This window comes from Myodes glareolus, chromosome 5 (genome assembly GCF_982192425.1).
Source record: "Myodes glareolus chromosome 5, mMyoGla1.1, whole genome shotgun sequence".
Lineage (NCBI taxonomy): Eukaryota > Metazoa > Chordata > Mammalia > Rodentia > Cricetidae > Myodes > Myodes glareolus.
The window spans coordinates 30,426,539-30,450,260 of NC_142030.1; the positions used below are offsets into that span (position 1 = coordinate 30,426,539).

The window sequence follows — 23,722 nt, forward strand, 5'->3', positions numbered from 1 at the left end:
ACTGAATGCATATTGCCTTATGATAGGATTACAAGCCCACAGAGGCTATGCAGTAGACTGGGCCTCTTCATTAACTTTGTCCTGAAATTATCTCTGTAGCACTAATGTATTGCTTCTTCTTCAGTGATTTTCCTACCTCATTTTCCACAGACTTGGGAGCAAAGTCCAATCCTATCTTTGAACAATAGATCTGCAGGTAAATGAATTGTTAAGAGCCAGGGCTCAAAGGGAAATGTTCTGCCTTTTCTTCACATCTTTACTTATTTTAAGCTGGGAAAAGCTTAATAGTTTCCTTTGTGTTTCAAAGAACAAAGCTAGGAATCTCTGTCTACACACACACAGAGACACAAACAGACAGACAGACAGACACACATATACTCATTCATCCACATACAGACACATACACACACACACACACACACACACATATACATACCCAAACTTATACATACATATTGACACACAGACACATAGACATACACAGATACACACAGACATAGACACACACATACTTATACATGCATATTCACAGAGACACACAGACACACACATATATACACACTCATACACACATACACATAGACACACACACTTATACATACATATTCACACACAGACACACAATCAAATGTAAGCAGAAGATTTTCAATCACTAAATGGAAGCTTTCTTAAACTGTCAGTTGTTTAAAATTGATTCAGTCCTACACATTGCAAGATGGAAGGGAGCGGTTATCAAATAGAAGCAGGGAAATAATTTCAGCTAACTTTTGTACTAATGAGACCACTAAAATATTAGCTAAAACTGTTAGGAGCTAAAAATAATCACCCATCAACTGTCCCAGCCTGAATAATGACTTGCCTTGTGTAAGAATTCTGATACCAGGCTACTTCTCAGAAAAGAGATCCTTTGGTTTGGAAAAAGACAGGAGATCCCCTATCATATCTATGATTAATCTATGGTGGTAAAGGGTTTGCATTTAAAGTACTAACCTGGTCCCATCCCAGCGTGCGCCATCAAGATATAACCCGTGAATATAAACGCCATCTTCTGGTGCAGTGTCAGAGTCATGGGAAGAGATCACCTGAGGAGAGACCCACATTGTCAGTGTTCTTCATCACATGCCTTCATCTCACGGGGAGAACTCTGGCTCAGCAGTCAGGCATAGCAAGAAAAACACCGGTATATTATCTAAAAATATACAGTATTATATAGTTGCTCTATGTGTGTGTGTGTGTGTGTGTGTGTGTGTGTGTGTGTGTGTGTGTGCATGGGGTGTATGAACATGCTTGTGAACGAGTGTGAGGCAGAGGTCAGCCACAGGTGTTATTCTTCAGGAACCATCGACCTTGATTTGTTGGCCAGTGAGTTCCAGGTATCTACCTGTCCCCCCCTCTAGCACTGGGGTTACAAATGCATGTCATCTGGCCAGCAGGTTTTTCCTTTTTTTTTTCTTTTTCTTTTCTTTTTTTTTTTTTTTTTTTAAGACAGGGTTTCTCTGTGAAACAGCTCTGGCTGTCCTGGAACTTGTTTTGTAGACCAGGCTGTCCTCAAACTCACAGAGATCCCCCTGCCTCTGCCTCCCAAGTGCTGGGATTACAGGGGTGTGCTATCACTGTCTGGCCTGGCCAGCAGTTTTACATGGGTTCTAGGGGTAGAATTCAGGTTCCCACGCTTGTGTGGTAAGCATTTTACTGACTGAGCTATCTACTCAGCCTTGTATAGATATTTTGAAGCATTTTATCACATTAATTTTGTTAACATAAAAACAATACTGGGTTATTTGTATCAGATATTGACATTACAAAAGTTCTAAATATAGTTAAGACAAGAATTACATACTTTACAAAACATAAGGAATAGAAAAATAATTTGTTTATATTGGACCATAATATATAAATTTTGCAAATTCTTCTTGCTTAAACATATGATTGATTTAAAATCGTACTGTTGAGTTAAAGAGTAACCTTTTGTACCTCAAATTCGTAGCCTAGTAAATCAATCGGGATGGTATATTTTCTGGCATAATTCTGCATCGCTCCAGTTAAAAAAGCTTGGGTGAAAAAGAAACCAGAGATCCAAAACACATTGGGTTTTCCCAAGTTGTACCATTCCTATAAAGGAAACAAGATACGTTAGGTCTGTTTTCACAAAAGCGCCACTGCATATACGATCCCTGACTCTGATTTCACCTGTCTCCCTAACATCAATCGCTCCCTCTCCCCTCCTTTTTTCTTTCTAGTTATTCTTCTTGGAAATTCAAAAATGGTTTTAGCATTAATTTGATTAAATTTAACTTGAAAAAGTCAAATGTGCAAAAGGTCAACTGTAGTTGTGAGTATTCATTATACTGTTGAGTGCAATGAAAAGCCACCATCTTTAGAAATGTCAACCCTTAACTAACACTATAACTCACTATAACTGGCGCTTTTCCAGATCTCGAGCCCTGATAATCCCCTTGTTTGCATGTGCACTGCCTATTCCGGATCAGGGATTCTCAGTCTTCTTTCTGCTCTAGTGTGCACGGTCCTCTTGCTCCTGTCTACCCAGTGTCTGAATCATGTCGTTGAAACACATCAGACCTGTAGAGGTGTTTTGTTTGTAATCTAACAAATAAACCTTGCCTGAAGATCAGAGTGCAGAGTAAAGCCGTTAGTCAGCCTTAGAGGCCAGGCAGTGGTGGAACACAGCTTTAATCCCAGCACTTGAGAGACAGAGGCAGAATCTCTGTAAGTTAAAGGCCACCTGGGCTACACAAGATTGAATCTGTCTAAAAGAGAAACAGAGCTCACACAAAATTGATCACAACGCTTGGGATCACGTGTCTTTAATTCCAGCACTAGGGAGGTGGAGACAGGAGTGATATGTCTGGGCAGAGAGAGGAATATAAGGAGGGAGGAGACAGGAGCTCAAGGTAGTCTGAGGATTAGTAGAGACGGCTGCGGTCTGAGAATTTGTAGAGACTGGATCACGCTTTTGGTCTGAGCACTGGTAGAGGTAAGAACTCTCTAGAGGTTGGCTTCTCTGTCTCTCTGATCTTTCTGCATTAACCCCTGTATCTGACTCCAGGCTTTTATTATGAATACCAATTAGGATTCATGCTACACTGACCATGCATAGTTTGGACCAGATTTATCACCTTGCATAATTCTTCAGTTGTCCACCAGAGTAAAACCAGACCTCCTAGTGTCCTCCTCAAGATCCCTTTCGACCTGGAGCCGGGGTGTATTTTCAAGTGTGTCCTTTACTTTCAGGACGTCTTCACTCTTAGCCGGACTGCAAGGTGGTCCTGTCTGTGCTAAATGAGCGCATTTTCTTTCCTGCTCTGAGAAGGTACTATTGCCCTTCCTTCCCTCTGCCTGCATGCTCAGCTGGAGCCTTTCTGGTGACAGAATTCTACTTAGTCCTCAAGGGGAGCACGTGAATAACGTCCGGCCAATCACACGCCCAGTCACGGTGGCAAGTGATACAACGTAAGTCAAAGATGCAGAAACACTTGCTGAAGCTCTAGATTCAAGCTCTACCCTGCTCTCAGAGTATCCCGGCAATTTTCCGCACACTCTACCTTCCTGTAAATGTAAACCGTCAGACGAGAAAGCAGAGGACTGAGGACGAAACCAGTTTCTTGTCTTTTTTTTTTTAATCTTTTTTTTTTTTAAGATTTATTTATTATGTATACAGTGTTCTGTCTGCATGTACAGCTGCAGGTCAGAAGGGGGTGCCAGATCTCATTACAGATGGTTGTGAGCCACCATGTGGTTACTGGGAATTGAACTCAGGACCTCTGGAAGAGCCACCAGTGCCCTTAACCTCTGAGCCATCTTTCCAGCCCCAGTTTCTTGTCTTTTACTTTCCTGCACTCTGAACGTCTTTGTGTGCGTATACATGCATGTGCGGCCAGGGGAGGGGGAGTCAAAGAACTCTGAACGTCTTTGTGTGCGTATACATGCATGTGCGGCTGGGGAAGGGGGAGTCAAAGAACTCTGAACGTCTTTGTGTGCGTATACATGCATGTGCGGCCGGGGGAGGAGGGAGTCAAAGAGCTCCTCTCCCTTTTTTCTTTTGAGATAAGGTAGGGAAAAAAGCTCTGATTTTTAAGACGAAGGACAAATGTCGATAAGTCTGAGCCTTGAGCTTTTTGAGACTTCTGAATATTAGAATCACAGGACAACAGTCGTGTTTGGGAATCTCAAGCTTAAAACTTTTATAAATATAAATGTAACTTGAGTTTGACTAAAGTAAAATTTCCATTTTCTACTCAGTACTTCAAAACATGCATTTTATATATACATTTTATATTTTCATACATTTTGGTCAGATAAACCAGGAAACTACTAATCACATTCCATTCAACCTTAAAATGACCCAGCTGATTGCTAATATCTCCCTATTCAACAGTGACAACTATATATTGGGTTATGTGGTAATTTTGACACTATTTGAATGAATATCTTTTATTTGAATAATACATATTTTAAGTATAATATTATCTATTATGCATCCATCATTTATCTACCTATCTACATATCTATCTACATATCTATCTATCATCTATCTATCTACTATCTATCTATCTATCTATCTATCTATCTATCATCTATCATCTATCTATCATTTATCTACCTATCTACCTCTCTCTCTCTCTCTCTCTCTCTCTCTCTCTCTCAATATTTTACCTGTAAAAAATGTAGCCGAGCTAGGAAATCTGTAATGTAACTTCCAAGGGGCTTCAGACTTGGGTAAGACCTTTCCGCCCATATTTCTGGAACCTTCCCAATAAGCAAGCTGCTTGAAAGCGCTTCCAAGGCAGAGTCCATCACGACCACACCTTTGATAGCCTTCTTCAGGTCCCGCAAAGTGTTACGTATCGTCCTAATTAAGCTGCAGTGAAAGAAACGGTGTCATCCACATATACTTGGCAGTAAATACTCACATATCATTGGCTAGGAAAGACAGCTGGAAGCAGTCACAGTCTTACGGGAGTATTTCCTGGTGCATGGCTGTGCCCACTTGGTAGGTAGTGTGTGAGGTAGCTGCAGGTGCCATTTGAATGGACATTTTTCATTTTAGCCATTTCTCACTTTTTCTTTTTTGAAACAGGGTCTTATTATGTAGCTCCGGATGACCCAGAATTAGCTATGTAGACCAGACTGGCCTTAAACTCACAGAGATCCCCCTGCCTCTGTTTCCTCAGTGCTGGATTAAAGGTGTACACCACCACAGGTGGCATACTATTTTGAAATATAGAATAAACCAGTAGCATAGCATATCAATTTATTATTATTTGATATTGATATCAAATAATATCAAATACTTTTTAGCTATTATTGCTGAGGACCTAGATAACTTTAAAAATTATATGCTGATAAATATAATTGTGTATTTATGGAATAAAGGTGCTATTATAATTTTTAATACAATTGGAAAATCATGTTAACTTCATTAACACATCATTTTAAATATTTCATATTTTATGTCATAGAACATTGGATATTTGCACTTTTATGATATTAAAATGTAATGTATAAAATTATTATCTGTATTATGCATGTTGTGTGACTGTTCTGACAAATCAAGCTTTTCCCTTCTGTCTAGCTGAGACTTTGCACACCTTGACTACCGGTAGTCTCTCAGCTCTCCCATCTCCCAGGCTCTGGTAACTACAGTTGCACACTTTGTCATAGAAGATTAGTTGTTGTGCACAAACACAAGAAGATGCAGTATTTGTCTTCCTAGGTCTGGCTTATTTCACTTAGCAAATGTTCTTTGGTCCCATCACTGCTGTGCCGAATGCCACAATTCCTTCCTTTGGAGGGGTAGATCCTGTTCACTGTATGGTGTAACACATTCCCTTTATGTTTTCATGAATACAAGTTGATTCTGTAACAATGTTATTGTGAACAACAGTGTAGTAAACATAGGAATAAAACATCTTTTTGACTATTGATTGAAAATTTTTGGGTAAATACTCAAAAATGATACTTCTGGGTCATATGATATTCTTTTTAGAGGCCCCTCCGTGCTCACATAATGAATACACCAGTTTATTTTCTACTGGCTATTTTCATGAGAGTGAGGGATGGCTCTTAGGACGGTTTTAGCCTGTCTCCTGATACCTGGCCTTTGGAGATCTTGTGTTAGAATGTGTGTTCCAGTCTCTTGCCCATCGATTAATCAGAATATTTGTTTCATTTCTGGAAGTTGTGGGAATTCCTTACATATTTTGTAAATCTCTCATCCCATGATTGCTTCCTTTGATACAGAGAATCTCTGTATTTTGAGGTAATTCATTTGTCTGTCTTTGCCTTTGAGGGTCAGATTTTAATGAAAAAAAGATTGCTATCCAGACTGAAGCTCCCAGTTTCCCCCATGCTTCCTCTCACCAGTTTTATAGTCGCAGGCCTGTGTGTTTGGTGACCGAACTCAGCACCCTGCGTGTGTCTGGCGTGCGGTCTGTTGTTGAAACACATGCCCACAGCACTCTCAGGGCTTGTGTCAAATCTTTCTCTATTTGGAGTTAGTTTTATATGTGGTATGATACAAGGTCTGATTTTATTCTTTTGCCCTACACATGCATTTGCCCAGCGCCACTGATGCTGAGACTGTAGCTCCTCCGTGCTGTCACTGGCACGGCTGTCATTGATCAATTGATTACAAATGTGTGTCGTCTGTTTTCTGGGCTCTCTATTCTGTTCCAGTGGCTAAAGCTGCTTCAGTTACACCATTTGATAGTATTCTTTGAGTTTAGATCGTGTGATGCTCCGGCTTTGTTCTCTTTGCTTATAACTGCATTAGATAGTTGAGATACTTTCTGATTCTTTATGAATTATAAGATTCTAAATTTTTTTCCTACAGCTATGACACAGGAAATTTTAATTTTTATAAGGATTTCTTTCAATTTATGAACCATTTTGGTGAAAACTATTATATATATGTATTTATATATGCACATATGTATATATAATCATAGTATTTGTATAAGAAATACTGAATTATGGTTGGAGATGCTACTCAGTTGTAGTACATCTGCCTAGAACATATGAGGCCCTAGGTTTTAGTCTTTAGCACCACAAAATAAAGAGCCAAGCAAATAAACAAACTACACCCCCCAAAAATCCAGAGTTAAATAGAGCAATATGGTATTTTAATATAGCTTACTTTAATATATCAATAAGACCAGAAAACAAAATAAACATAAATATTACAGAAAACTCAAACAAAACAATTTTCACTTTCATGATCCACTACTGAATTACAAAAAGTTCATAAAAGTCAGAGCAAATAATTTGTTTATCATGGGATACCTAGCCAGCATCAGTAAGAAAAGGGAGTCAGACACAGTCGTGCACTCCTGTAATCCAGCAGCATCTGCAGAAGTGGAAGCTGCAGCTTTAGTGGTTCAAGGCCAGCTTGAGTTACATAGCAAGTTGGAGGCCAGCTTAGGCTATACTTTGTCTCAAAACCAATCAACACATAAACAAGGGCAAGTCTAAGGTTACTGATGGCTAACCTGGGCTACAGAACTTAAACATAAAGAGAGGAAGCACATGGCAGCAGCAGAAACTGGGAGAAAGGGGATTAGGTAGATCTAATCCAGGCTCACTCTGTCTTTAATTTAAAATTTAAAGTGATGTATATGTTTAGGCATCAGCGTACAGCTCTGAGCAAATATGAACAGTTGCCAGAGGAGTCCAGAGGGGACCATGGAGCTGGAGTTCCAGGAGGTTGGGAGCTGCCTGCCCAGACGACCAGGAACTGGGAAAGCAGCAAGTGCCCATAACCATCGAGTCGTCTCTCCAGTCCCATCTTTACTTTGTGAAGAGAACAGTAATGTAACAGATGAGAAGTTATTTCATTAATGACTAATCAATAAGAGCAGATCTCTTTTTATCATCATTTTTACATTATAAAAGATTCTCTCCTGGGGCAAAAGGCTATGCTACTTAAAATAAGTAAAATTTAATGTCTTAAGATTTTTACTTCAATACCAGTCAATCACTCTTCCAGTCTTGGCCGGCTGCCTCCTGAGGCCCAGGGATGTACTTACTTGTTGAAGCGCTCCATCTCCTGCACCAACACGGTGTTCATGCTCTCTTCATACCTCACAGGGTAGCGCTGCAGTGCTGCTTCGATGTCAAAGTCGTTCGGGAGCTGAGAGAACAGATGTTGAAAGCCACGAGTTACTCTCAGAATAGACAGTAAGTTTCATTCGCTCTAAGATCAATAACAGTTAACATATAGGTAATCGTTATTTTCACTTTACAGATAAGACATCATAGTTCTGAAAATCCATGGGGTTTCTTTTTGCAAATTGAGTCTTATTTTCCTTGGATAACATGTATTTACAACTTCATAACTGTTTTATGTTTGTGTGTAATCAATTATCACTCTCCTATCAAATAGTTAATCTCGTAAATGCAGAAATGTTCTAGGGCATAGGGAGAAAGCCACTTAGTATGTGATTCCTATGCAATATTCACAGACACTTGAGGTGAGGAGATGGGGAGGTCTTTGGAATGTGGAAAGTCCTCAGACACTGGAGTTCATACCCCTGAAGTGGTCAGGGAGTTCCCCAATTAGGGAATGCTTGAACTGAGAGTTAGGCTACCCTTTCTGTCCCAAGAACCTCAGCGCTCCCCCAAATACATCTCAAATCTTCTTTTGAAAGCCTTACTGGAGTCAGCATTCACGAAGCCAACAGTCTTTCCCCACAGAGGTGAACCATAGAGGCAGGTTTGAAGGGAGGCGTATTGCACAATCAGCATCCTGGTGACCAGGACTGTTGGCCTCTATTATGGTGGCACAGAGTGCCACTTCCCTCCCTGCTTTAATGACCATAGCCAGGATTATGTGGGAGTCCTGTAGTGGAATAGGGGCCGGATTCTGCCACGCCAGGGTGTCTGTCACCGAAGTATGTGCATCTTTACAGTGGTTACATTGGGAAGAGAACTATAAAAATTGCTGCTGAGAATCGCAGTCTGTTCAAATTTTCCTTAGTCTGGACAAAGATGGCAGCAGAGTACCATTCCACTTCAGCGAGCATTAGTGCGTGGGGCTATCCCGCGGAAAGGGATTGACAGCTGCAGGCTAAGCACTGATATCACCTCCTAAGGTACAGATAAAACACCATGTTCACCTTGAACCAGCAAGTTCAGAACATTCCATTTTTTAAAAAAAGTCTTTTAAACTTTTTATTTAGAAATAAAAATAAATCCTGTGTACATTAGTTCACCCACAACTATAGTTACTAAGAAGTTGACCACGTAGGAGGCATTTTACAAACTACTTCATGTTAACGTTCTCCTTACTGTCCTCAAATCTTTCCCAGCCGAAGCTGTTCTCCACCTAGTAGACTTGGAACAAACATTCAAGAAGTAAAGCATGTTGTTAAAAGTCATAGTCCAGCTTCATGGAGTTTCCAGTGCAACTGAAATTTTTATCACAGCATGAGCATCATATTTTAAACTAAGTATTACCTGCTCCAGGATATCTTCAGTGATTTCTAACAGGATCTGGTCGGTACTTCCTGAGGAGCCTGTCTGTTTGGAGCCTCCCTGGGTGAGGAGCAAGGACTCAAAAAGGACTTTTGTTTGTTGAAGATCTTTGGAGATGTCAACATTTTCATGTAATCCGAATATCTCAGGTTCTTGAGTAAATGGGAGTTTCTATTGGAAAACAGATTAAGCGTGCATCATATGTTCACTGTGGATCAGGATATGCCACCTTTGCATAGCCATTATTTTGAGCTAAAGGCCCAAGATAGGCCCTAATCTGCCTAACCGCAGGGTGTTTGTTTTGTGCCAAGAGGCGGGTTCTTACTAGATGTACTGGGGTGAACCTGCAGATTTTACTTAGATAACTGTATCTTCCATTAGCTTCCCTCATGTGTTTCCTAAGCACTTTCTCACAATTTATTGCCCCTTCAGGTGCAAGGCGTTTCCCCTGTGTTATCACCATATTTAAATGGCCTTCTAAACCCCAAAGTAAATTGCTTCTTTTGGTTTTCAGTCCTTTCACCGAAACTCCTGTATACATGAAATATTAACATGAACACAAATGATATACTACTTTTCCCGTGAGCTGCCTTTCATCCAGAGAGCACCACAAGGGCAGAGGAAAGTGTTGTTTCCTTTCCTACTACAAAGCATTAATTCATAAGACAGATGTACAAACAACAAGGGGTTAAGAATTAACTCAACATCAAGTACCCCGAGCTTCAGGTTTCCTGATGTTCAGAATTACCTCAACAAAACGAGTCTGAAAGTTCATTAGAATATTGCTTGTCTAAACTTGTTTATTAGAGGGTATAACTCATCATTCAATTAAAACACACACACACACACTTTTTCTCTCTCATGCACACTTTCTCTCCTTTACACACACACATTCTTTCTCACACACAGACACACACTTTCTCCCCTTCTCTCTCTTTCTCTCTCTCTCTCTCTCACACACACACACACACACACACACGCACATATACACGCAGACACTTTTTCTCTCTCACACACACTTTTTCTCCATTACACACACGCACACACACACATTCTCTTTCTCACACATAGACATATACGTTCTCTCACACACACTCACACTTTCCCTCTCACACACACTTTTTCTCTCACACACATTCTCTCTCTCACACAGACACACACTTTCTCCCCCTTCTCTCTTCTCTCTTCTCTCTCTCTTCTGTCTCTGTCTCTCTCTCCCTCACACACGCACATTCTCTCTCTTTCACACACACACACTCACTCATCTTACCCTCTTTTCAGACCATTTACCTTAATGAATTCAATGTAGTCCTCGTAAGTGCCTTTGGGAGGCACAAAATAGTTCCCGCTGGGAGAAAACTTGTAGTGAGGGTTCTCAATGACCTGCGGGTTGTAGAAGTCGGACAGCATGGTTAGCAGGAGGCGTCTGTCCCAGTCGTCCGTGACTCTCCCTCCGTAGTTGCATTCCCCAGTCAGGTACGTGATAGCTTCGAATGGGATCGTGTCATATTCATTTATAAACAGCTGAGGCAAAGACAGAAGTGAAAAACAACTTTAAATTCTTTTACTTCATTTCTATTTTAAAATGGTATTCTCTTTCCTCTCTCTGCCTATGTAGAAAGGGAGTGGAAAGAATTACTACTATAGCCCAGATCAGGATACTGAGTGTCCTTCTCTACCTCTTTGCTTTACTGCTGAAACACAGCTTCAGTGAACTGAAAGCTTGCTTTCTTTGGGCTCGGCTAATTGGCCAGTAAGCTCTGGGGCTTAGCCTGTCTCAGACTCCCAATGCTGGGGTTATGGGACATACACATAGGTAGGTGCTGGTGACTCTGAGTCAGAGGCTCAGACAGATCAAGTGCTCTTTCCCAGTGGGTCATTCTCTCGCCCTCAGAATGCCATTTTCTTGAAAAAAAAATTAAAAATCACATGTGATCATGTGCATGTGTGTGTATGTATGTAGTATGAGCACATGGGAATATAGGATCCCCCAAAACCAGACTGACATTGGGTCAGCTGAAGTTACAGGTGCTGTGAACTCCCCAGTATGGGTGCAGGAACTGAACTCAGGTCCTCTGCAAGAGTAGCATGTGCTACTAACCACTGAACCATCTCTCCAGTCTTCATAATGCTTTTTTAAGTGAGAAAAATATTCAATTTAAATAAGTGACATGGAAATTGCTAAAGCTTTTAAAAATGAATGTTATTAAGCCTTCTTGGTATGAACTGGGTCCATTTTTATCTGCGAGGGGACTCAGCAATGCCCAGAGATCGGTAAATCATAATTGTGGTGGGGGTGAGGTGCTGTTGGCACTTCTTGGGGAGAGGTATGGGACGCTCTTCATGCACAGGATGGCTGCCCATAGTTCCAGATACCAACAAGGCCAATACTGAAATCCTGTGCCTGTTTTAGGGCACCTTTCACAATGAGATAAAAACAAAGTAATTTTAAGTCTTAGTGCTGGGTCCTTGTTCACATGGTGACATGGGTTCAATACAGAAGTTTCCTTATAATCAGAGCAATAATAGTAAAGCTATGATTTGCATGGCTTTCACATTGTCTTATACATCTGCCATTAAACCTGCAGAACATGAAACAGTTAGGAAAATGTGAAGGGATGAGAAGACTTAAGTTTATTTCTTCTGCTTCTAGATCCTATGCTTTGCCCAACATACAGAGGAAGTGTGTGCGCGCTGCAATATGTTACTTGCTGAGACAGTTTTGTCTGTCTCGGAATTATAGAAGAAATGGTGCATGTTTGAGAATATATTTTTTAAGTTTTCCAGAGTCCAATCAAAATAAGGGCTTAGTCTTTTTTGAGACTTTCCTGTTTTCAAGAGGAAGAGAATTGCTAAGAGATCTGAGAGGGACTGAGGAAGAGGCAGTGTTATCCTTTGAGGAAATGAATTATGTGCTGGATGAAAAGTTTCCCCGCCTCCTCTTTGGGGGAGGATACATGTATGTTAAACTGGGTCCCCTCAAACTGGAGGAGACCCCTAGGGAACTGAATGTTAAATTTGTACCGTAGGCAGGAAACGGAGACAACTCTCTCCCTGTTGTTTAACCACTTAGCTGCCAGTTTCTGCTACGTCCTTTGGAGAGAGGTACCCTGCCACTGTGACCAGGCGGGGATGTCCCCCCACTAGGTGTGAAATACGGATCTAGTGGATGTCTATGAATTTCAGAGAATTTTTATGAATTTCTATGAATTTCTGGGAAGGTTGAGGTCATCAGACCTGAGGCCTGGCAGATAATCGAGTTCTCAGTTGCTTATAGGTTGTATGGCAAATGTTTGAAGCAAAATATTCTCTGTATCTACTACTAGTTTCAAAACCAATGCTCAAATCATAGTCATTTAACATTTAATTCATAAGCACCCATTTCAGCAGCTATAAGGATTTTCAAATGAAAGACTTATTTGTGTTTAAGGCTTCTGAGTCATTATTTTTAAAAGACTTGATAAGATACTAATAATTTATTTTAATTATTTTTTTCTCATTCAGTGCTGGGGCCCAAACTTGGGCCTCGTGTATACTGGGCAAGTACCTACTACTGAGCTACATCTCCAACCAAGCATCAGTAATTTCTATAAAACTAATCTGTTATTTTTATTATAAAGCCTGAATAAATACCATTAAGTGTGGCCTAGGAACTGCTAAGCAGTGCTCCTTCACCAATGCTCATTCTGTGCTCCTCTCACCTGCAGTTGCCGGATACTGATGCGCAGGTCTGACTCATTAAATCCGTACGGAATATTCCAACCCAGAGGACCGAATTTCTTCCTCTCTTGAACAAGGGCATGAAAAAAGCAAACTCCGAAAAGCAACTTCTCCCACGCCTTTAATGCAAAAATTGCACAAAAGGGAAATCAGATTAGATTTTCATCAGTAAAAGTAGAAAAGCAGACGCTCTTTCACTTCAGAGTTCTGTGATCAGATGCCAGGGCCAACTTTGATTTTAAAAAGGCATGTATCATACTTTCTACAAAAGCATTCATGTTGTACTTAGCTCAGCTATCCAAAGCTAAGCAAACCATAATATTAAATGTTACTAAAATACAAATTATCACTATTTTATTAAAGTGTTGGTTAATGAAACCTGCCATCCATAGCTCTCTCTAAGCTCAGCACTCAGTATTATTGTAGATTTGTGGGCATGTGCTTGAGACTATAATTGCAAAAGAATGACTAAAGAAGAGAATATGAATAAATCCAATATATAATTCTCAACTTTATCATTTTTCATTTGGAGAACACCAATAAAAGCATTCGTCATTGACCCCCTCCGTGACGTCTTCTGGTGTCTAATACGGATGCTCATCCATCTCTTTAGTCTCCCAAAGTAGATTGCAAGTATACTGACGGCATGTATTTCAAATTAGAACACCTCAAACATAGCTCTAAGTCAATCCTTACTGTGATAAAGTGGTATAAATTGTTTCTGTCCCTCCTTCCCTTCCTATTTGTTTTGAAGTCTTGTTCTGCTGCCCAGGCTAGTCTCCTGGGCTCCAGCGATCTTCCTGCCCAAGAGTCTGGATTGGCTAGGACTAAGTCTCACTTCCCAGTTTCTTTATTATTAAGATGCGAACCAGGCATGGTGGTATAAGTGTATAGCCTCCATTGACTCTACATCATTCCTTGCCTTCAGGTTCCTGCCTTGTTTGAATTCCTGTTCTGCCTTCCTTCCATGATGGACTATATCTAATGTGGAGGTGTGAGCCAAATAAACCCTTTCTTCCCCCACTTACTTTCGGTCATGGTGTTTCATCACAGCAGCAGTAACCTGAATGAAGAGATATCCAAAAGTGGGGTAGCTCTAGCCTTAGTTGTTTGAGGAATCTTCATACTAACTCTGCAGGGGCTGAACCAACTTACATTTCCACAAACAGTGTGGAAAAGGGTTTTCTTTTATCTACATCCTTGCCAGTATTCCTGTCTTTTAGATAAGCTTTCTGGGTGGGATGAGGTAAAATTTCTGTGTCTTTAATTTGCATTTCCCCGGTGGCTAAGATGCTGGAAAGTTCTCCATGTGTTAACAGGCCATGTGTACTACATCTTCTGGTAACTACATGTGTTCTCCATGTGTTAACTGGCCATGTGTACTACATCTTCTGGTAACTACATGTGTTCTCCATGTGTTAATTGGCCATGTGTACTACATCTTCTGGTAACTACATGTGTTCTCCATGTGTTAACTGGCCATGTGTACTACATCTTCTGGTAACTACATGTGTTCTCCATGTGTTAACTGGCCATGTGTACTACAACTTCTGGTAACTGTCTGTGTGCTTTCATAGCTCATTCATTGCCTGGTTTGGGTTTACTACTTATTTTTAAAATTTCATTGCATATATCCATTGTCATGGCATGTCATACATGAGGACATCTTCACGCAAGTATATATTGTACATTGAGCGCATTTCCTCCATACCTCTATATTCTTTTCTTTCCCATTATCCTCCCTAGATAGTTTTGCTTCTACTTTCATGTCACACACATACATGATTTATTATGCAAAACAGAGAAAACCATTAAAATAAGAAAAAATATTTTTGACTCGGCCACTTAATATGTTTATATCTCCTGCATCCATTTTCCTGCAAATGATACAACTTCATTCTTTGTTATGACTGAAGAAGTCCATTGTGTCTGTATAGCAAAGCTCCACAACCTGGCTACTGGGAGTAGTGCTGCAAAAGATATGTGTGCAGGAGTCTCTGTGGTGTGTTGACTTAGGGTCCTCTGAATAAAGACCCGCGTGTGTCGCATGGAAGCTCTATTATTAGTTTTTAAAAAAGATTTAAATTTTTTTTATTTTATCTAAAAAGTATGTGTCTGATTCCCTGAATGTGTACCATGTGCATGCACTGCCCATGGAGGCCAGAAAAGGGCTTTGGACCCCTGGAGTTGGTGTTACAGGTGGTTGTGAGACACCTAGGTGGGTGACTGAGCAGTCTCTTGTTTGTTTTCTTAATGTCTGCCTTTCTAACTTAGGTAACAGGAATTCTTTCTTTTTTTAAAAAAATATATATATAATCTATTTTTATTTTACGTGTATTGGTGTTTTGAATGCATGTATCTCTGTGTGAGGGTGTCAGATCCCCTGGAACTGGAGTTGCAGGCAGTTGGGAGCTGCCACGTGGGTGCTGGAATCAAACCCAGTCCTCTGGACGAGCAGCAGTGCTCTTAAATGCAGAGCCATCTCTCCAGCACTGAGGAACTCTTAATGTAACTTTAATTTGTATTTCTCTGATAGTTAGTGAAGTTGAACACTTTTCATATGTTTATTGAACGCTTTATTTCATCCTTTGAGATTGTTCATCTCATTAGCCTGTTTACTAACTGAGTTGACTAATTTCTTGTTGAGTTTTGAAAGTTCTTTGTATGTTCTAGATATTCATTTTCTGTCAGATACAGAGCTGGATATATATTCTCCAATTCTCTAGGCTGACTCTTCAATTGGTTAACTGTTTCCTTTGCTATGCATAAGGTTTTTAGTTCCATGATGTCTCATTTGTTGATTTCTGGCATTATGTCTTGAGTTACTGGAGTCCTATTTTGAAAATTCTTGCCTGTGTCCACATCTTACAGTGTTTTCTCTACTTTTTTTTTCTCCAAAATTCTCAGAGTTTCAGGTCTTGGTTCATTTGGAATTGATTTTTGTGCAGGGTGAGAGGTGGCATCTAGTTTCATTCTACATGTGGGCATCAGTTTTCCCAGCAACACTCGTCTCATTCTGTAGCCCAGGCTAGCCTAGAACTGCTTATGTCATCCAGGCTAGCCTCAGAGTCATAGACTCATCCTGCATTAGCCTCCTGAGTACTGATGTGACAAGCGTGAACCATGAGTCTGACCGTGAAACAGTTTCAGTTACACAGCGGAAAACAAAGTATTTGAAACCGTTATCGCTAGAATACAAGTTCTTCAAAGGTGTATTTCTCTGTATCTGTGTTTTCTTTGCTTTATATCTAGTACTTTGGAATGGCTCAGCACACATATTTGTTGAAAGAATGGTTAAGTTATATAACATAAAACACACTTGGGCTTTAGTTTATAGACTAAACTACATCAACTCAAAAATATTTATTTTAGTGTCTACTGTACTATCAGCAGAATAGAAGGATGAATCATGTAGAAACATGAACACATGTTACATTAGAAACATGTTACATTAGAATAATTAGAAACGTTACATTAGAATAATGTAACATGAACACATGTTACATTAGAACACATGTTACATTAGAAAATACACCCAGTTTAAAAACATGCTAAGTAGAAACATTATATTAGCATATTTAATTACTAGAAGAACACAACTGGAGAGTGCTGGAAGCTGGACATTACCGGTTCTTTGTCCTGGCATCCCTTGAAAAACTGAGAGTCGGAAATTGGATCAGAGAGATACGATTGGAGGAGATTGAGCCGAAGACCCGTGGGAGGTTCATTAGTCATTTTTACTCCATTCTGTAGAATTGTTACTGGGAACTAAGACAAAACAAATGAAGTATTATGAAAGACGACAGTTTTGAGCCCTAAAATTGCAAACATCACTGGATTAAAAATGAGTAGAAAAGCAGAATATTTCAAAATTTCTGAGAGTTTTAAAACTTAAGCAGAGCATTTCAAAATCTCTAGTAGTTTAAAACCTAATTGAGAAGTACAGCATACAAGCTAAATAAATGCCCTGGACTCTCATGGGAAACATACTTTTGGGGATGGATAGCTCGTGAGCCAAAGCCTGAAAGTTGGATTGCAGATTTCAGGTGAAAAATCTTCACATATTTTTTCCAGCATGGGCATCCAGGAAACAGCAAGGTGACAGTTCTGTAGACAAACCCAAGTTCCTTCTTCTATTGCAGCTGTAATCATTTTTGCTGCAACCGGTCCTTGTCCTTGTCCCAGTGAAATAGCTTGGAACTTATTCCCGGACATAGATTTATCATTTGCAAACTTCAGCAGACCTGCGAGGGTGGAAATAAATGACACCATTTCTGCCCTATTCTAGTTTCCAGTTCCTGTGCATGTGTGTTTTATCATGGAAAATCCTGGTTCTCTTTCCCTAAGCACCAGATTTGTTAACAGACTTGCAATCACATAGCAAATGCATACTGAACAAAATGTTTTAAATTATAAATTAAAAGCGTACAATATATGCTGGACACACAGTGCATTTATATAAATATACATACATTTACATATATGTCTGTATATACATATACATTCAGGCTAAAGATACACCGACAATAAATTGTGTGTGTGTGCTGCAGTACATATACTTACTGGCCATAGGATCTGCTCCTGGAGACAGCACAAAAATCAAGGGAATGGTGCAATTTGAATCCAAGTAACTCTTTGTCAAATCAAATGGCGGCGGTTCTACAAATTTTTTCCCTAGTTTGTCGGTTACATAATTTGTTATAGCTGGGGTTATCTGGAAATAGAGAAGATACAGTCTTTTGGGAAAGTTTTATTGCATACCACAGATTTACTGAAAAACAAACAAAAAACTAGACCACTGCTGCGGTCTGCAGGGATCATTCAGTGAGATTGCAGCTGACCAGGGAGAAGGCTGACCCACCAGAACGAATGTGTTCTGATGAAGGCAAACCCAGTTCGCAAAGCACGGGGCCCACCACCTTTTGTATATTGACTGATTGTCACAGTGGATCGCTGGTGAAGCCATAAGCACTCTCCGTTGCTGCAAGTTTCAGCAGAGTGTGGATAAGTGGGCACAACTCTTTCCCATGGACTGGTGTACTGGTCATTCCTTCCACCCCACTCTGTGGGACCTTCAGTGGGAAACTCAGTCACGCAGTCAATAACCCTGGTTCCTACAGTCTAATCTCGGCTTCATTCCCTGAGATACATTAGAAGCCTCCTCTTGGCAACTATCTTCCATTTGGCAGGGCATGTAGTCAGGAAAGGAGTATTTTATATAGATCATATTTGGGACTTTCAAAGATAAATGGACATCCACGTTCAGAGAACTGCCTTTGTTTAATGTGCGTACATAAATGGGAAACTTTACAGGAAAATGAAGAACAACAGGAGAATAAAGAAACCGATGCAGAGAAGTACATAGTGGAGAATTCATTTCACCCTCAGATCTAAGTCCCGGGCTTGCTGGAAGTCTTCTTCTGGACCCTGAGGGGACACTGAGGTGACACTCAGAGGTCCCTGATAGAGCATAATTTCCAAAAGGCATACAATGCATCAAAGAAAATCATTAATTTCCTTAATATGTAAAAAGTAATCTGTAAACTGATAGGACAAGATAAACATTCCAAAGAAAAATGAACAAAGAGAATTTTTTTTTTCAGAAAAGGAAATACAAGCAGGTCTTAAACGTTAGGAAACATGTCTCTGGAGAGGTGGCTCAGCAGTTAAGAGTGTTTGATTCTCCTCCAGAGGACCTGAGTTCTGTTTCCAACATCTTCATCTGTCACTCACAACCCTCTGTAACTCCAGCTCCCAGGGGACTCTATCCTTTTCTGGCCTCTGTGGGCACACACACACACACACACACACACACACACACACACACACACAATTTTAAAAGATCCTTAAGAAATAAGATCCTAGGGCTGGAGAGATGGCTCTGTGGTTAAGAGTACTGGCTGCTCTTCCAGAGGACCGGGGTTTAATTCCCAGAACCCACATGGCAGTTCACACCAATGCACGTGAAATAAATTTAAATTAATTATTTAAAAAATAAGATTCAGTCATTTAGCATGACAAACTGCAAACTATCTGTGATTTTTGCTCCTTTAGGTACTAGAACCCCATGTATTTCTCAGCATTTCTTGTAGATAACATCACATGTGACTGTTTTAGGTAGAAAGACAAAAGAATAAAATATTATTATTGCTTACTTTATTTTATTACATTTATTTATTTTTTGTGTATGTGATGTATAAGTCAAAGGACAACTTGTGTAACTGGTTCTCTCCTTCCACGGTGTAGGTCCTAGAAGTCAAACTCAGACTTCTAGGGTTTGGTAGCAAATGTCTTTATGCACTGAGGCATCTCAACCCACAAGTAGAAATGATTTCCAGATCATATTTTTTACAAGGAAGTTTCCTTCAATACCCTATTTCCTTCTGTAACATATGTACTGTTCATGAGAAAGCGGATAAAGAGACTTTTCTAGATGAGCAAAAGAACCTGAGTTTTCCAGGTGATCTCCAAAGCAAAGCTAGCCCAGCAGGTAAGCCCGAGCAGGGAAGCAGTCTTATACCTGCTGGGGATCCATTGCAAAATGTCTCAGAATAAGAATAAGCAAGGCAGGAGTGTGACAGCTCGGTGGTTAGGAGCAGGGGTGGAGTGTGACAGCTCAGTGGTTAGGAGCAGGGGTGGGGAGCAGGGGTGGAGTGTGACAGCTCAGTGGTTAGGAGCAGGGGTGGAGTGTGACAGTTCAGTGGTTGAGAGCACTTTTTGTTTGTCAGAGGACCTGGGCTTTTTCCCAGGACCCACATGGTGGCTCACGGTTGTTTATAACACCAGTCCAAGTGATCCAATGCCCTCTTCTGACCTCCATGGGCACTTGGCATCACACGGTATACACACTTACACACATACATGTAGACAAAACATTCACACTCATAGAATAAATAACTCTTGAAAGGAAAGAAGCAAACATGAGCAAATATATCAGGCTACCTTGACATTTGTCTTTGGGCTGTTGAGAGTGAAATTAGCTTCTCAGCAGCTGTACTTTTTTATGTCTTTATTATAGTGGGTTATTTTATATTCTTTTAACTATTATAAGAAACATATAAATTATAACCATGCTTAGATCTAATATATTGCCTCTCATGCTGCTATATAAATAAACAAAGGATGTCTTTTTAAGGCCATGAAACCCAAATATTTGGTCAAATAGTAGTCTACACTTTGTTGCTGAGACTAATATTTAGATCAGTAGATTAAGTAAAGCTGATTTCCCTCTATAAAGCAATGTGGACGGGTCTCATCCAATCAGCGGAACAAGTTACAGGACAAAACGGCAGAGGGAAGACGTCTTCTCAGACTGCCTTTGGATTTGAGCAATAATCTCAGTGTTTCTCTGGGTCTCAGGTCTGTCTCCCAGGCTCCCTGCAGACTTACCAGCTTCACCATCTCATGACCCACTTCCTTAAACTCAATCAGACTGGAAGGCCCACATGACACACTTTAATTCAGTTTATTTCAACCCACTTTGTAGAAATTGACTGACCTTATAATATCTGCCCGTGCAGTGCTTTGAGACCTGAAGATACACAGTAAAACAAGATATGGATTTCCAACATCAAGAGTTCCCTTGTCTACCCAGGAGACCCTAACAAATCAGCAAGTACTGTGTGTTCTCAGGGTGAGCTCAATGGTGTGTGCAGTAAGTTAACCTTTAAAACATGAATGGCAAAACAGTACCCTACAAGGGGTGGGACTAACTCCATTGCCACCGAGAGCCAATCGCGAGGCGCAGATAGGTGTTCCCAGATGCAAAGCAAAGCAAGACTCTAACCAGGTCAGTTCAGCAGGGGTTTTCATTCTTCACGAGGAAACCACCCTTAGTTATTATGGTGTTTTTTAGCTTCATAAACGCATACAGCTTTGAAACTTTTTGACACTTAGCTTACACAGACATCACACAGTATTCAAAAACATTTCCCTTTCTGGCCCAACTCTACATGATTTCCTTCTACATTTAAATTTTTATTATTTTTATTTAGGATTTTTGAGCTAGGTCTCACTCCGTAGCCCAGGTTAGCCTGAAGCTCCTAGCAGGCCTCTTGCCACATTTTCTATAAGCAAGACCCAGAGAAATGGAGGAATTTCCCCCCTTCCTTTTCCCACTCTGGCTAAAATTGTAAGTAAATTCATTTCCTTTAGCTTATTGCTATTTCTAGGTTTTCAGTACCAGTCAAGGAGCAAACCTTGGATTCTGGTTACACAGTGTTAAGAGGCCGCCATGGACTACGGCGTCATCATACATCATATAAGGCTGCTGTCTTTAAGATTGGCATGCCGCAAACTGCAGATTATCTGAATCTCAGACTTGTCTTTTACCTTATCAGGCCTTAAACACCGAAGAATTATTATTTTCTGCAGTTCATTCAGCGTCTTGTCCATTGGCTCTGGAAATTTCACATTGTGCGGCTCTTTGCTGTCATAGATCTCCCGCCATTCCCTTGTGTGCTCACAGAAATGCTCCCTAGTGGAAAAATCATTGTTTTATTGAGAAATATTCCAAGAGATAATTGAACAAGGGAAGAAATAAGACAGTAAGGGGACCATGTTAAAATCACTAGACTATAGGAGTTACTCTTTTGCTAATGTTTGGTTTTTTGGTTTTTTTTTTTCATGACAAAGTTTCTCTGTGTAGCCCTGGCTGTCCTGGAACTCACTCTGTAGACCAGGCTGGCCTTGAATCTCTGCCTGCCTCTGCCTTCCGAGTGCTGGGATTCAGGAGTTGTTCTTGAGGGGAGGCAGGGAATGCATTCTATGTAGGAACAGGTAAATAAACACTTCTGGCAGAGGAGGAGAAGATATGAGAGAAGAAGCCAGAACCCCTGATTCAGGTGGTGCAGTTCTAGGGAGAGTTATGACATGGTTCTCCTACAGGCTGCAGGACTTCAGCGACCTCACCCAGTTGTGAGCTCCTCTCTGACAGATGTGGCATGGCGTCATCTCAATCCTGAAAAAAAATGCCACTTTTCCTTGCTCCCTGGACATAGAAATTGTAACAGCTTCACAAAGAAAAGCATCATGTAAAAAGAAATGGAGAGTGATATGAAGAAAAATAAAAAGAGCCAGAAGTGGATTTTTTCCAATGTCATCAATGACTGCCAAAAAAGAAATGTCATCATGGTCTGAAACATTTGGGGCTGATGCCCTCCACCCACTTTGGGTCTAGATGCTTTTGTGCCCACTTGGGGTTGGGAGAAAGTAGCTGAGACCATGCCCATGGCTCAGTGTTCCCTGCCTGGGTAGGCAGGATGGAGTCTTCTAGGAGTACACAGGCAGGAGAGCATGATGGGTTCCCACCGCCATACAGAGATACTTCCAGGCTGTGCAGTGCGCTGCATGGCAGATTTAGCTATTACTCAGATAAAAAGGGTTTATGAGCTGCATGCTCCTTCTCAGAGTTAAAGTGCTGAGTGTGGCTCCTACCTGGAGGTCTCAGAGTTGGCGGTAATGGTACCTCCATCATATTCAAAGGCGGAGAGTGGCAGAGCCAGCATCCAGAGCTGCTGCAACCAAGCTGCTTACCATTTTTAAAGTGCTCCTGGTCATAAAATAATTACAGATACGCAATAAAGACAGATTTGGATATAAAAGACCTCTAAATGGGTCAAAGTGTTGGATAAATGTATGTAGTCTTGGGAGAGAGAAGAAAAAGAATATAGACAGTTATAAAAGGAAGAAAATGGCTATAAAAAAGTCTTTAAAGAGTCAGAGTACAGACAGTCATAGATAAAAGGAGTAAAGAAAAATAAGCCACATAAAGATGGAATATACAGAGATTCTGGATTATGTATATTATTGTGTTCAATTTTTTGACTGTGAAGGAGCTAAGTACAGAGAGACATTTTATTGTACAATTATATATATGTATATATGTACAACGAAATGTACATATATATGTATATATATATATCTGCTCTTGATTAAGGTATCATGTTTGTGCAGCTCACTTAAAAATGTAATGTATAAAAAAACGTAATGTATAGTTAAGAAATATAGGTTAATAGATAATCATCTATAATAGTCAAGCTTGTAGTCATATTAGTTAGGTTTTCTAGATATAAAGAGATATATTTCAGTTAGAAAGATAATCTTAAAACCTTTCAAAGACCTATGGAATATGCCATTTAAAATGTTTTTAGAGCTTAAGACTTTCCATAACAGTGAGACACATCTGCTCCTGGCAGCACCAATCTACTTCAAGAAGATAATGGGCATTGAAGAGGCTCCTCATGGAGTTCGTTAGCAATTTGAGCAAGAAACTGTTCTTGTCTGGACTGCCTGATGTTATGCTGTATGAATTGGACATGCAGGACCCACAAAAAAAATGACTGTTGAACTTGCCTAATAGTGAAACAGTCCTTCAGGGTTCCTACTTCATGAAAAAGTCTGCCAGACATTCTGCAGGACACAGAAGAAAGTGACTGACAAACTGCCAATATAGGTGGAACTGTCTTTCAAATTTCCTGCTTCATGGAAAAGTCTGCTGAATACTATGGGC

General features: G+C 40.3%; 1 protein-coding gene and 1 long non-coding RNA gene across 3 annotated transcripts in view; one reads left to right on the forward strand and one right to left on the reverse strand.

The window, feature by feature from the left end:
• LOC148122049 (uncharacterized) overlaps nucleotides 1–23,722 on the forward strand; it is a 35,960-nt gene that overhangs the window by 6,715 nt on the left and 5,523 nt on the right. The window contains exon 3 of one of the 2 annotated variants that reach the window (XR_015737864.1): nucleotides 8,107–8,196. The exons of the other annotated variant lie outside the window; for it this stretch is intronic. This is a non-coding gene — a long non-coding RNA (uncharacterized LOC148122049). The remainder of the gene's footprint in view (nucleotides 1–8,106; nucleotides 8,197–23,722) is intronic. 2 annotated transcript variants of the gene reach the window in all.
• The window catches only part of Dnah12 (dynein axonemal heavy chain 12), a 162,664-nt gene that overhangs the window by 3,783 nt on the left and 135,159 nt on the right, over nucleotides 1–23,722 (reverse strand). Inside the window, 11 exon segments of the mRNA XM_087906207.1 lie at nucleotides 991–1,082; nucleotides 1,975–2,112; nucleotides 4,675–4,879; nucleotides 8,046–8,149; nucleotides 9,475–9,663; nucleotides 10,783–11,016; nucleotides 13,194–13,331; nucleotides 16,840–16,980; nucleotides 17,203–17,456; nucleotides 17,776–17,926; nucleotides 21,544–21,688. Coding sequence (XP_087762333.1) covers nucleotides 991–1,082; nucleotides 1,975–2,112; nucleotides 4,675–4,879; nucleotides 8,046–8,149; nucleotides 9,475–9,663; nucleotides 10,783–11,016; nucleotides 13,194–13,331; nucleotides 16,840–16,980; nucleotides 17,203–17,456; nucleotides 17,776–17,926; nucleotides 21,544–21,688 — 1,791 coding nt within the window.